This window comes from Sinocyclocheilus grahami, unplaced genomic scaffold (genome assembly GCF_001515645.1).
Source record: "Sinocyclocheilus grahami isolate Dianchi unplaced genomic scaffold, SAMN03320097.WGS_v1.1 scaffold274.1, whole genome shotgun sequence".
Classification (NCBI taxonomy): domain Eukaryota; kingdom Metazoa; phylum Chordata; class Actinopteri; order Cypriniformes; family Cyprinidae; genus Sinocyclocheilus; species Sinocyclocheilus grahami.
Window position 1 is genome coordinate 678,278 of NW_015505453.1, and position 12,436 is coordinate 690,713.

General features: G+C 35.1%; 1 protein-coding gene across 1 annotated transcript in view; it reads right to left on the bottom strand.

Annotated features, from left to right (window-relative positions):
- Nucleotides 1-12,436, bottom strand: part of LOC107599894 (beta-1,4-galactosyltransferase 2-like) — a 136,984-nt gene that overhangs the window by 14,818 nt on the left and 109,730 nt on the right. The window contains exon 6 of the mRNA XM_016291614.1: nucleotides 2,147-2,251. Within this exon, the coding sequence (XP_016147100.1) occupies nucleotides 2,147-2,251 (105 nt within the window). The remainder of the gene's footprint in view (nucleotides 1-2,146; nucleotides 2,252-12,436) is intronic.

The window sequence follows — 12,436 nt, forward strand, 5'->3', positions numbered from 1 at the left end:
GTTTTTGGGTGAACTATCCCTTTAAGAGATATCACATATATTATGTAAACAAAAGCTTTTATTTTGGATGCGATTAATCACGATTTATCGAGTTGACAGCTCTAATTTATTTTTATTTATTTATTGAGTATATAACATTAGGAGCCCTGGGTCACTGAACATTTATTTAAAAAAATATATAATTATAATAATAAATATTTAATAACAAATTATGTTCATTAAATATGATTTTTTATTCATTTTGTAAGTATATAACCTTCACTGTACCAGTAAGTAGCCTGCTTATTCCTCCAAGGTTTTCTTAGAGGAACCCTGGTTTAATTGAAAAGCATTAAAAAATGTTTCAGCAAACGATAAAGTGCACATTTTCCGGTCTGATGCTTGTACCAAAGGTGGATCTCAGCGACAAACTCTGCATCATTTTCCCGTTTGAGACAGAACACAAACAAACGACCTGTCTGTGACAACAGACCCGCTTTAGCGTGACATGTTTCAATTCATTAACTTCAGCACAGTCTCCTCATTCATTTCTACCCAGCGCTCTTCTGTCCTCTCCAGCAAAAATGAGTTTAGCATGCGCTCGTGGCTCTCGGGGTGAGCCACGCTCATTACTTCAATTGTCTGAGCCACTTGTAGGAAAAAGACAAAAAGAACGAGGAAGAGCAGGACATAAGTAGAGAGAGTGAATGAGAAAGAGATCAAGGGAAAAAAAGAATGAGAATGAAACTGAGCAAAAGCGAATAAATCACAGACTCTTATCTTTGCACAGTGAGAGCTGAGTGAAACCTCCTACCACAGAAAAGACCAATCCTAACTTTTAATGGCATTTCTTTTGCTTCTGTCTCGCCAATTCGCTCAGCGCTCTCCCAAGATTGACAAGCACCAAGAAAGAGTGGACCAACCTGCAACTGTGGGAATCGTTTTGCAATTAGTTGCTCTGCTGTGAAGCTTTTCTACCTGGGAACGATCTGGCTCGCAGCCCAGCATCCACGGATGGGCTTATCGACTCATTGATCGGGCTATTTTACACCCGGTGACGTCTGAGCTATTCATGCATTAAGAACCTCCGCCAGCTGGCATAAACACACACACAATCATATTTATGAGACTGAGTGCATCTTAAATAGATGAAACTTTCTTACAGCCACAGATAATTGAGTGACAAAAGCTGGACAAAGTTTGCAATGCAACAAACTAGCAATAGTACTGGGTGGATTATTACACAGTTACATAGTAATAGTACATTTTTCTTTTGACGAAAATATTTCTAAAATTGTCAGTATTTCATGTCATATGTCATATTTTAACAAAATGATATCATTTTTAGATTTTCTTTTTAAATAAAAATATAATTTTAACTGACAATGTGTAAAAATATATAATATACTGAAAGTTAAAATAAAAAAAAATGCATAAACATTTAAACATATGAATAAGAATAAATGGAGAAAACATGTAAAAAAAAAAAAAACTGAAGAATATACATATAAACATACCAAACATGTTACATATCAACATAAACAAATATAAACCCAAGAAACTGTCATCTGCTTTTGATATAAAAAATAAAGTCATACAATTCACTGGCTTTAAATTCAAGCTTATCATATTTTCGTTTTTATTATTACTGAAAAAACCTTAAATGTTAAATAAAATGTATTATCTCCCTTTAACTGTGAAGTATGAACATGGACATGAACCTGATAATAATTGTAATATAATAATTTAAATAGCAATTCAGTGCTGAAACTAGATTAGGTCCCGACTGGTTCGTGCTGGTAGACCAGACAGACAATGTTGTTCATCATCAAAACTTGCTGATCGTTTAAGGAAGGTATTTATAGTGAAGCAGGTTGACCAAGACAGCCAAGAAGACCAGTTAGCAAATAACACACATGCTGGTGTTTGGAGCAGTGAATTTAAATGCAAGAATCTGTAAAGTCTGTAAAATGTCAGTAGCATCAAGCTATGTCTTATACAGTATATCTGCAATGCAAAGAACTCTGTTGTGCTTTAGATCAGTAAGTCGCGAGTATAGGAAAAGTGGTGTGATTGAACACATCCTAACAGTGCTTGTGAATGTTAAGCATTCAGGCGCAGGCGGGGTGGACTCTTTCACACTGTTGGCAGGAGAACAGGGTCTTACCTCTGGGGGTTTGGCTCATTGTGCTTGTCTCTCTCATGCTTGATCATCCTGTAGCGGCCGATTCTCACGTCGGGCCGAGACACTTTCATCCCATTTAGTGTGATTCTGAGAACAATAGAGAAAACTTATGGTTAGCGTGTATGAGGTTTCATATCAACTGACTGATTGGCTTCACACAGTCACAACATCGTCTACTCTAATGATTATCATAGTTATGGTCTGGAGAAGAGAGGGCATCACCCAGCTCAAATTACAAACACTTTGTACTTGTTTATTTGTGTGCCCACGTTCCCATACTTTTAAAATATGTTTCGAATCTGATGAAGCACTACATCCACCAAGCACAACAGTGAAAACAATCTATCCAACCCCATATTAAATAACAGTGCACAAAATATATATAATATAATATGCAACAACAACAATTATTATTATTATTATTATTAGTTATTGTGAACTTTTGCAATAATAATTTAGAAATGTTGATAACAACAATAATAATAATAATATAACAACAACAACAACAACAATTATTTGTATTATTATTGCCTTTTTTAATATTAATTGAGAACTGTTAATAATAATAATAATCGTTTTATTATTATTATTATTATTATTCCTTTTTAAATTCAAGCATATCATATTTTCATCAATAGCATGCCTTAATTAAAATATTTAATTGTCACCATGATGTTTTTTGTTGTTATTGATGAAAAAAAAACAACAACTAAAATTAATAAACATTTTTCATTAGTCATTTTGCTGTTGAGATTAAGAACAATGTCCTTTTAATAAATGTTATTAAAATATATGGGTGGGTTGCACCAATAAGGATTAATTTTAAATCTAGATTAAATCAAGGTTTATCTAGTAATTCTGTTGCACCAAACTTTAAACCTTGTTTAAAAATAAGCAGGTTTACATTTAAACCATCATCTTGATCCTGGATTTAATTTATATTTAAAATAGATTAACTTCGTTGCTCCATAACTTTAAACTCAGATTTAAATCTCAATTAGGGATTAATTTTAAACTTACAGGCGAGGAGGTTTAAATGAAATAAAGTGCACATACAGTTACAATTATGTGGCTTGAACAAAGAAAACAATAGAGGGTGTGTTGTGAGGTGTTTATCACAAATAAAAATAAAAATTAAAGCGCACTGAGCTGGCAGATTGTGAGGGTCTTGGTAGCCTGTAATAAACTTGTGTCTGCTATCGAGTCCGGTATGAGTCCGCCACTCATCTCGGTGCATCTCGGCGTACGACAAAGAAAACAGAAATATACTGTAGCCTATAGCATTTAAAGCGGTCATATGATGTTGCTAAAAAGAACATTATTTGGTGTATTTGGTGTAATGAAATGTGTTTATGCGGTTTAAGGTTAAAAAAAACATTATTTTCCACATACTGTACATTATTGTTTCTCCTCTATGCCCCACCTTTCTGAAATGCGTCGATTTTTACAAAGCTCATCGTTCTGAAAAGCGAGGTGTGCTCTGATTGGCCAGCTATTCAGTGCATTGTGATTGGCCGAATACCTCAGCGTGTGATGGAAATGTTACGCTCCTTGCCATATTGTGATGCCTTAAAACATTAAAACCCATTATAAACGAGGCATTTGTTGCATCCAGTGGGGACATAATTACGGATTATAATGACTTATACTGTCTTTTTACGTGTTGCATTGCATCACGTCGCGTAAACATAAAACCATGTCTGCATTTGTGATCGGAGAAATGTCAAACTACAAACGCTACTCTACACTGCTCAAAACTCACGTTTGAATCGTCAGCGGCAAATTCTTTAAATATAAAAAACGTACTTACAGTCTGTGAGTCAGAGCAGCCGGCATTGTAGTCTACTCTACCAGGATCAGGAAAGAGTCCTCCATAAAATGCGCTGCACACATCTGAATATTTGGGTTGAAGTGTTCTGGAACAGTGTTGTAAATACAACTTAACCACTGATTTCTAGTCGTGTCCTCTTTTGGAAGGCCAAACAAAGTATTTTCACTTTCACCTAGAGTGAGCGGAGGCCGGCTTGAGTGAGCGGCGGCGGGCGGGCTTGCGGCAACCACATGTGACGACCCCGGGCTGGACTCTTGCGTCTTGCGACACTTTGTCCACGGTGAAAGCCAATCCGGCGATCCACAGCGCGAAGTTGATGTATTTCTTCAGCGACCAGTAGAGATCAGCTCCAGGCATGACGAAGCAAATATCATCCTCTTTTGAAAGGCCAAACAAAGTAGTTTCGCTTTCACAACGAAATGCACAGCGCCTTCATGACATGGTAGCGGCGGCAACAACAATACTACAGCGAGAATAAAAGTTACGCCTTCTTTCTTTGCGGTGTTATGAAAATCTTCCCACATCGTGACGTAGACATGTGGGGGCGTGTTAGAATGAGCCATTATAGGTCGGCGTGGTTGACTCTTAACTTTTATAAAGAATATCTCTTTGATCTCTCCAAAGAGAAAGGAAAAATTTAAATCGCATCATATGACCCCTTTAACGGCAGCAGTGATGATGAAGTGAGCGCCAGTGATCGCGGCCGCGCCTCTCGTTTCATACACCCGCTTCACACACGCTGCTGGGCGGCGATCGAACGGACAGGGCGCTGAGGACCACAAATCGTGCCAGTTGTTTTCTCTCATCTCGGTTGTTTTGTTATAAGATATACTCCATTATTTGATACTATAAATATATTTCCAGGATTATGAAATCCGTATGCACTGCCTAAATTGCTTGCTTGACTGTCTCTACGTAGTTAAGACGGCAGATATTTTATAATTATAATTATAATTTATTTCCTTCATCGACAAAATAAACTTATGTCAGAAAGTCAGCAAAGAAGGATAAAGAATATTAACATTGTTCCTGTTTAATTGCATTGGCGAATCCATCATGGCGGAAAAAATTTATCGTAGATGAAGGTTTTAATTGCAGGTTAGAATTCTAATCCCCGATTTGTTAATCTGTGTTTAAAATTAAGTGGTGCAACACAACTCGATTTAAAATAAAACCCAGATCAACAAATCCTTGATTAGCTCTAAACTTTGCTTAAATTAATCCTTGTTGGTGCAACCCACCCTATATCTCCCTTTAACTGTGAAGTATGAACATGAACCTAAACGTTAACCAATGTTAAGAGTGTTGAAGAAGCAAAATATCAGAAATATTTGAAATGGCAGGCAATTCAGTGCTGAAACTAGATTAGGTCCAGGCTGGTTAGTGCTGGTTTTGTGTTTTTAATATTATTATTATTATTAACATTGTTGTTGTTAATATTATTATTATTATTGTGAACTTTTTAATAATAATTTAGAAATGTTGATAATAATAATAAACTATTTATTATTATTGTTATTAAAGTGTCTTCTAAGACATCTGTGTGTTTGCCTACTGTTTTGCATACCTTACTCCTTTGACATACTACGTTTTGCTATTTTTCTTACTTTTTTACCATTGCATATTCAGACACATCTTTTGTGTGCACTCAAAAGATCATTTAGTTCCTATTTGGAATCGAAGTAGACAGTAGTTGACATTACTATCAGTGACTTAGGGCATTCACTAATTAACAAACAATGAACTTCAAGCAGCTACAGCTAATCAAAAACTCGTTAATCCACACGAATACCAGAACATGTCAAATGAGCAGGAAACAAGGCAGAATGAAACAAACAAAACAAAAAAGTCAGTAGCTGAGAACTGTGTCGGCAACGTTTGCTTAAGAGAGCAGCCAGACCAGGCAGCTCCACACACACCCAGCCTGGAGTACAATCCCATTTGTTTGAGTAACTACAGCTTAAAGCGACTCACGATCGCTTGAACAATCCAACCATTCTAATCTCCCAGCTTGGCTCCAGGTCTTGGCATTAGTGCAAATCTTATGTTTGTCATGTGAGCATCGTGTCGTTCGAGCTCTGAGCCTCACGCTGCATTTCCGAGGAACGACGCCTTTCTTAAAGTATTTGATTAGATGGAAATCCTTCCGAGGAGAATAAGGGCATGCCTATTTGTGTGTGTTTGTGTGGGCTCTTATGATGTATTAAATTTTTTATATACCTCATCCTAATAATACAAGAGCAAGGCCTTTGTCATAAATAATGCAGCTTGGAGGATTGAAGGTAATCTCTGGGAATTCTTGACCCAGAAAGCAAAAGGAGATTTCAGAGGGCCTGAGATTATAATAAGAGAAAAGACAATGTAAACAATGGCGAGCGCACAAGAGAGTGGATTAATAAATGTCACTGAGGACAAAACTGTATGCGTGACAGTGACCACATTTACATACACATTTATGTAGTAATTTTTAACCAGTTCATTCTAAATATTACATCAACAAGATGGCATACTAAGGACAATAGAAAGTACCTCACCTTTAAAAAAGGACTATTTAGAATGAAGGTACTTTGATATATACTACATTACACTGTATTTTTCCCCCTAAGTTGTAAATAAAAGATTAAAGGAGTATGTTTTCTTTTTATTCTTTTTACTAGCAATGTCTGAGTGAAAATTGTTTTGAAGTAAATCCTACACCAAAAGTTTTCATTGTACTAAATTAATATCATATTCATACCACCAGAACGACCAGACACAGGAACAGTTTTTTCCCTCAGGCCATCCATCTCATGAACACTTGACAATAACTGTGGAACACACACTATTTATTCACTCATACCCTTATTTATCTAACACTCATACTCAGTCTACATTTCAATTTGCACATAATATACCTGTACATACAACTGTCTATTGTTATATACCTGTACATACAATTGTCGATTTGTATATTTTTATTCCTTAGTTACTTGTTCTATTTTTCTATTTTTTATTATCTGTGTTTTTGTTCTGTCACTGTCATTCTGTTACACTGTGGAGCTTCTGTCATGAAAACAAATTCCTCGTATGTGTAAACATACCTGGCAATAAAAACTCATTCTGATTCTGATTCATTCTGATATATGCCATGGTATTTATATGATATAACTACTGAAGTATTAACAAGGTAAATAACCAAATAAACATATTTTACCCATTCAAATTTTAATTACAGTGTGTTTGAAGGTAATTGCTGTGCTACTATTGGCACCAAACTCATAGTCCCGCCCCCAAAGTCATGTAATTGGTTGAGTGAATGTTGCTCATACAATTTTCATAATAATTTTTTTGTCTTGCTGTCCATTAAAAAAATATAAACAGTTTGTTGGCAAACAGTTTCTCATACCTTTATTACTTCTCATGGTTTTCATGCTTTAAGCACAATTCTAGCTAAACTTCTTGAGAGAAACGATATTGCTGGAATCACTTTCAAAATATTTTTTTTTCCAGCTGATGAACGATTAAAACACAGACAGCCAATCAGAATCAATCCTGCTGTAACAAGCTAGAGAATTTAAAGCGGCAGACGCGTGTGCGCTTAGAATAAATGGACGATATCGTCCGCTGGTGTGGATGCTAATATAGTTATCTTTATAGTTATAATTTTTGCTGTGAACAGGCCTTAAGAATGTTCTGAAAACAGGTTTTAAATATTATTTAGATATTTCGCTGGACAACAAGTCCAATAAAAGATATTTGAGTTTAGATATTTTACAGTACAAAAATACTGATTATGAAAACTGTATTTTTCAGTGTAAGAACCTTGCCTTATTGTGAAATTCCTCATTTCTGGGTGTGAGGTTGATTTTAAATCAAGCTATTTTTTAGCTCTTCTGCTCTAATTCGAGTTTTGGCTGGAATCAGTCCAGTTCCAGGTAGGTATCTGAGTAAGGTATAAAAAGACAACAACAACAACAACAAAAAAGCTCTGATAACTGTGTCCGTGTTGTAATTACTGTTTGGTTGGCTCATGTTCATAGACACCTGCAGTAATTTGGCTAAACAGCCATGAGCCTCAAGTAAGATGAGGGTTAAATGCCTTGGAGCCGGATTTGTGTTCATTATTATGCACATTATACACACATATTACCGCATTTATTTGGCGAGCATTTTCACATTCTACTGGGCGATTCGTTCGCAGCAGTGTTCCTTGAACTCTCTGGCCTTTCAAGCTCGGTTTAGACAGCTGTGATTACTCTGGGGCTGCCACGTTTTGAGAGTCATCTGATTGGGGGAAAAAAGCAAAATGCTGTGCCATTGAAGATCTTGAAAATCTATACCGAATATCTGAAGGTTTTGTGACTTCCTTGCCACCACATAGAAAAATGAGTTTGTTATTTGGTTAGGAACAAACAAAAGATGCTACTAAATTAACCTCAGCCTTGGAGGCAAAAATGCAGTAAAACACCTGCAGGAAGAGAGCAAAAGTGGAAAACAGGTGGGGGAACACTCATTACTCATACAAAACAAAAGCAAACAGCATCACTATTGTACCATAATAGTGGTACATGATGAAATAACTCGCAGTGTTTCTATTAGTCAACAAGACAGGTTTTGTGATTAAGAGAATGTTTGTCTGAATGCTGACGTAATAATTAATAACGTTGACTGAAGACCTGTTTTGGCTTGTAGTCTCTAATATTAAGTGAGAATCTTTCTATATGTCCTTCTGTTCTTCCTCCCTGCAGTTCATTTAATTGCATTAGACTCTCGGAGTGGGGGATAATTGGAATTGTTACTATTACTTCATGGCTTGCTGGTAGAGCAGAAATGGGAGAGGAGCAGAAAAAAGACAGAGTTGTCTTTTCAGATATAGAGGGAGAGAGAGACAGAAAGAGACAGAAGGTGAGGGAAGCGAGGGAAAAGTGAGAGAGAAAGGGAGGGACAGAGGAGTGGTCATACAATATGGCAGACAGACTGACCTTGTCTAGCGCTCTTCCATTACAGCCCTCCCCATACGCTCTGTTTTTTTTTTCTCCCATGAAATGTTTGGAGCAAAAAAAAACTACTGTACTGCTTACTGCAGAGTGCATATCATATAATCCCTAACCTTTACAAACAATACATAAAACAATATTTAATAAGCCTTCTTTAATAAAAGTGAAAAAAAGTGACGTGACGTGGCCAAATATGGTGACCCATACTCCAGATTAGTGCTCTGCATTTATCCCATCCAAAGTGCACACACACAGCAGTGAACACACACACACCGTGAACACACACCCGGAGCAGTTGGGGGTTCGGTGCCTTACTCAAGGGCACCTCAGTCGTGGTATTGAAGGTGGGAGAGAGCGCTGTACATTCACTCCCCCCACCTACAATCCCTGCCGGGGACTTCCCCAATAAGTTTGACTGTCATTTTTTGGAGGACTAGGAGTTCCCTTTAAAAATAAAAATAACAAATTACATTTAAAACTATTTAATCCATGTTAAAAGAAAGTAACAAATATTAGATTGATAAATTATTTTTAAATGCAACTTTTAAAATGTATATATGGGTCAATATCACCACAGAGTGCCTTTCAACCCTCACAATACTCAAAAATTTTGGTTTTAATTCCCCATTTGCTTTATGTCATGTCATAAATAGTAGACATTCAAGTACTATAGAAACATATTAGCTGAGCTCCCACACATTTTTTTTTTTTTAGATAATTATGGGCCATTATTCGAAGCATAAACCATAAGATAGGTCCACCCTGTCATGGACATACATATTACTGTTAAATACTTTTTCATTGCAAAATTAAGATGCAAATTATATTTTCTGAAAGGTATGATGGCCCTTTCCTAAACAGGGTTATTTGTTTGCTTTCAAATTATAAATACATCAAAAATTTTATGTAAACCATGTGTTTTTAAAGAAACTCATATAATTCGCACATGCATTTTTTCTTATTTGGAGAAAACTGTGATATTTGGATGCAGTTTTTTGTTAGCATGTTATTGCCCCCACACCTAGCTATTGAACACACTGGATTATATAGATATGATTGAATTATTATTTAAAATATTATTGTAAAATATCAAGATGACAGGGTGGACCAGCACATGACAGGGTGGACACATAATGCAGAACACACAAAGCATGACAAAATATGACAATGAAACATTTATTCAACTTCGAAAAAAAAATTATATTATAATAATAAATAATTAAATTAGATCCTCAATCACATTGATATGTGTTCATTTTAGTTTTTAGCAATACTACAAATGAATGCTATGTCCACCCTGTCATGTGTATGTCCACTCTATCGAGTCTAAGTGGCCAACAGGGTAGACATTTTGGAACAACGACAGGGTGGACATTTTGAGCTTTAATTAGCATATTAGCTTATAACAAACTGTGACTTGCTAAATATTTAGTCTGGTTGTTGAAGAGAATTTGGTGTATTTAAACTTACATATTTTGAAAATACTGTATTCTAATCACTTGTGGCATATTTTATGCCAACAGGGTGGACATGTTAAGCTTTGGCAAAGCAAGTAAGCAAACTCAGATGAAGAAAATTTGTCAATTGAAAAGTCACCAACTTACTCAACTCAGCCGTTGAAATTCCCACCACTGAAGAGACAAAAAATCTGTTGTCCTGATGTCCCTAAAGTGGATGTCGTTTTCTTAAAGGGGTGGATTCTCCAATACGACAGAGTGGACAATCATTCAAGGGACATGGACAAACTTTTCTTTTTTATTAAATAAAAATATTGTTTTTATAACCACATGATCTATACACTCAAAAGATTAAGAGATTAAGAGTAATCTCTTATTTAACAAAATATTAATAGGAGAACAACATTTTTTAAATTTTATGATTTGACAATATTCTACTATCATTCAAATTTAATGATATTTAAAATATTATTGTAAAATATCAAGATGACAGGGTGGACCAGCACATGACAGGGTGGACACATAATGCAGAACACACAAAGCATGACAAAATATGACAATGAAACATTTATTCAACTTCGAAAAAAAAATTATATTATAATAATAAATAATTAAATTAGATCCTCAATCACATTGATATGTGTTCATTTTAGTTTTTAGCAATACTACAAATGAATGCTATGTCCACCCTGTCATGTGTATGTCCACTCTATCGAGTCTAAGTGGCCAACAGGGTAGACATTTTGGAACAACGACAGGGTGGACATTTTGAGCTTTAATTAGCATATTAGCTTATAACAAACTGTGACTTGCTAAATATTTAGTCTGGTTGTTGAAGAGAATTTGGTGTATTTAAACTTACATATTTTGAAAATACTGTATTCTAATCACTTCTGGCATATTTTATGCCAACAGGATGGACTGTTAAGCTTTGGCAAAGCAAGTAAGCAAACTCAGATGAAGAAAATTTGTCAATTGAAAAGTCACCAACTTACTCAACTCAGCCGTTGAAATTCCCACCACTGAAGAGACAAAAAATCTGTTGTCCTGATGTCCCTAAAGTGGATGTCGTTTTCTTAAAGGGGTGGATTCTCCAATACGACAGAGTGGACAATCATTCAAGGGACATGGACAAACTTTTCTTTTTTATTAAATAAAAATATTGTTTTTATAACCACATGATCTATACACTCAAAAGATTAAGAGATTAAGAGTAATCTCTTATTTAACAAAATATTAATAGGAGAACAACATTTTTTAAATTTTATGATTTGACAATATTCTACTATCATTCAAATTTAATGAGCATTGCATGGGACATAGCAAAATAACACGCATCCTCTTACACAAAACAAAAAAAAATATCTAAAGAGCCAAGTAATGCTTTTTTTGTTATGAATATAAAAACGTAGCCTAATATAACTCACCCTTTCATAGTCATTTTTATGTTACGTTATCATGGCAAATTAGTTATTTATGTACAGGACGCCAAAAGGCACCCTACTATATATATATATATTGACCCATATATATATAGTAGGGTGCCTTTTGGCGTCCTGTACATAAATAACTAATTTGCCATGATAACGTAACATAAAAATGACTATGAAAGGGTGAGTTATATTAGGCTACGTTTTTATATTCATAACAAAAAAAGCATTACTTGGCTCTTTAGATATTTTTTTTTGTTTTGTGTAAGAGGATGCGTGTTATTTTGCTATGTCCCATGCAATGCTCATTAAATTTGAATGATAGTAGAATATTGTCAAATCATAAAATTTAAAAAATGTTGTTCTCCTATTAATATTTTGTTAAATAAGAGATTACTCTTAATCTCTTAATCTTTTGAGTGTATAGATCATGTGGTTATAAAAACAATATTTTTATTTAATAAAAAAGAAAAGTTTGTCCATGTCCCTTGAATGATTGTCCACTCTGTCGTATTGGAGAATCCACCCCTTTAAGAAAACGACATCCACTTTAGGGACATCAGGACAACAGATTTTTT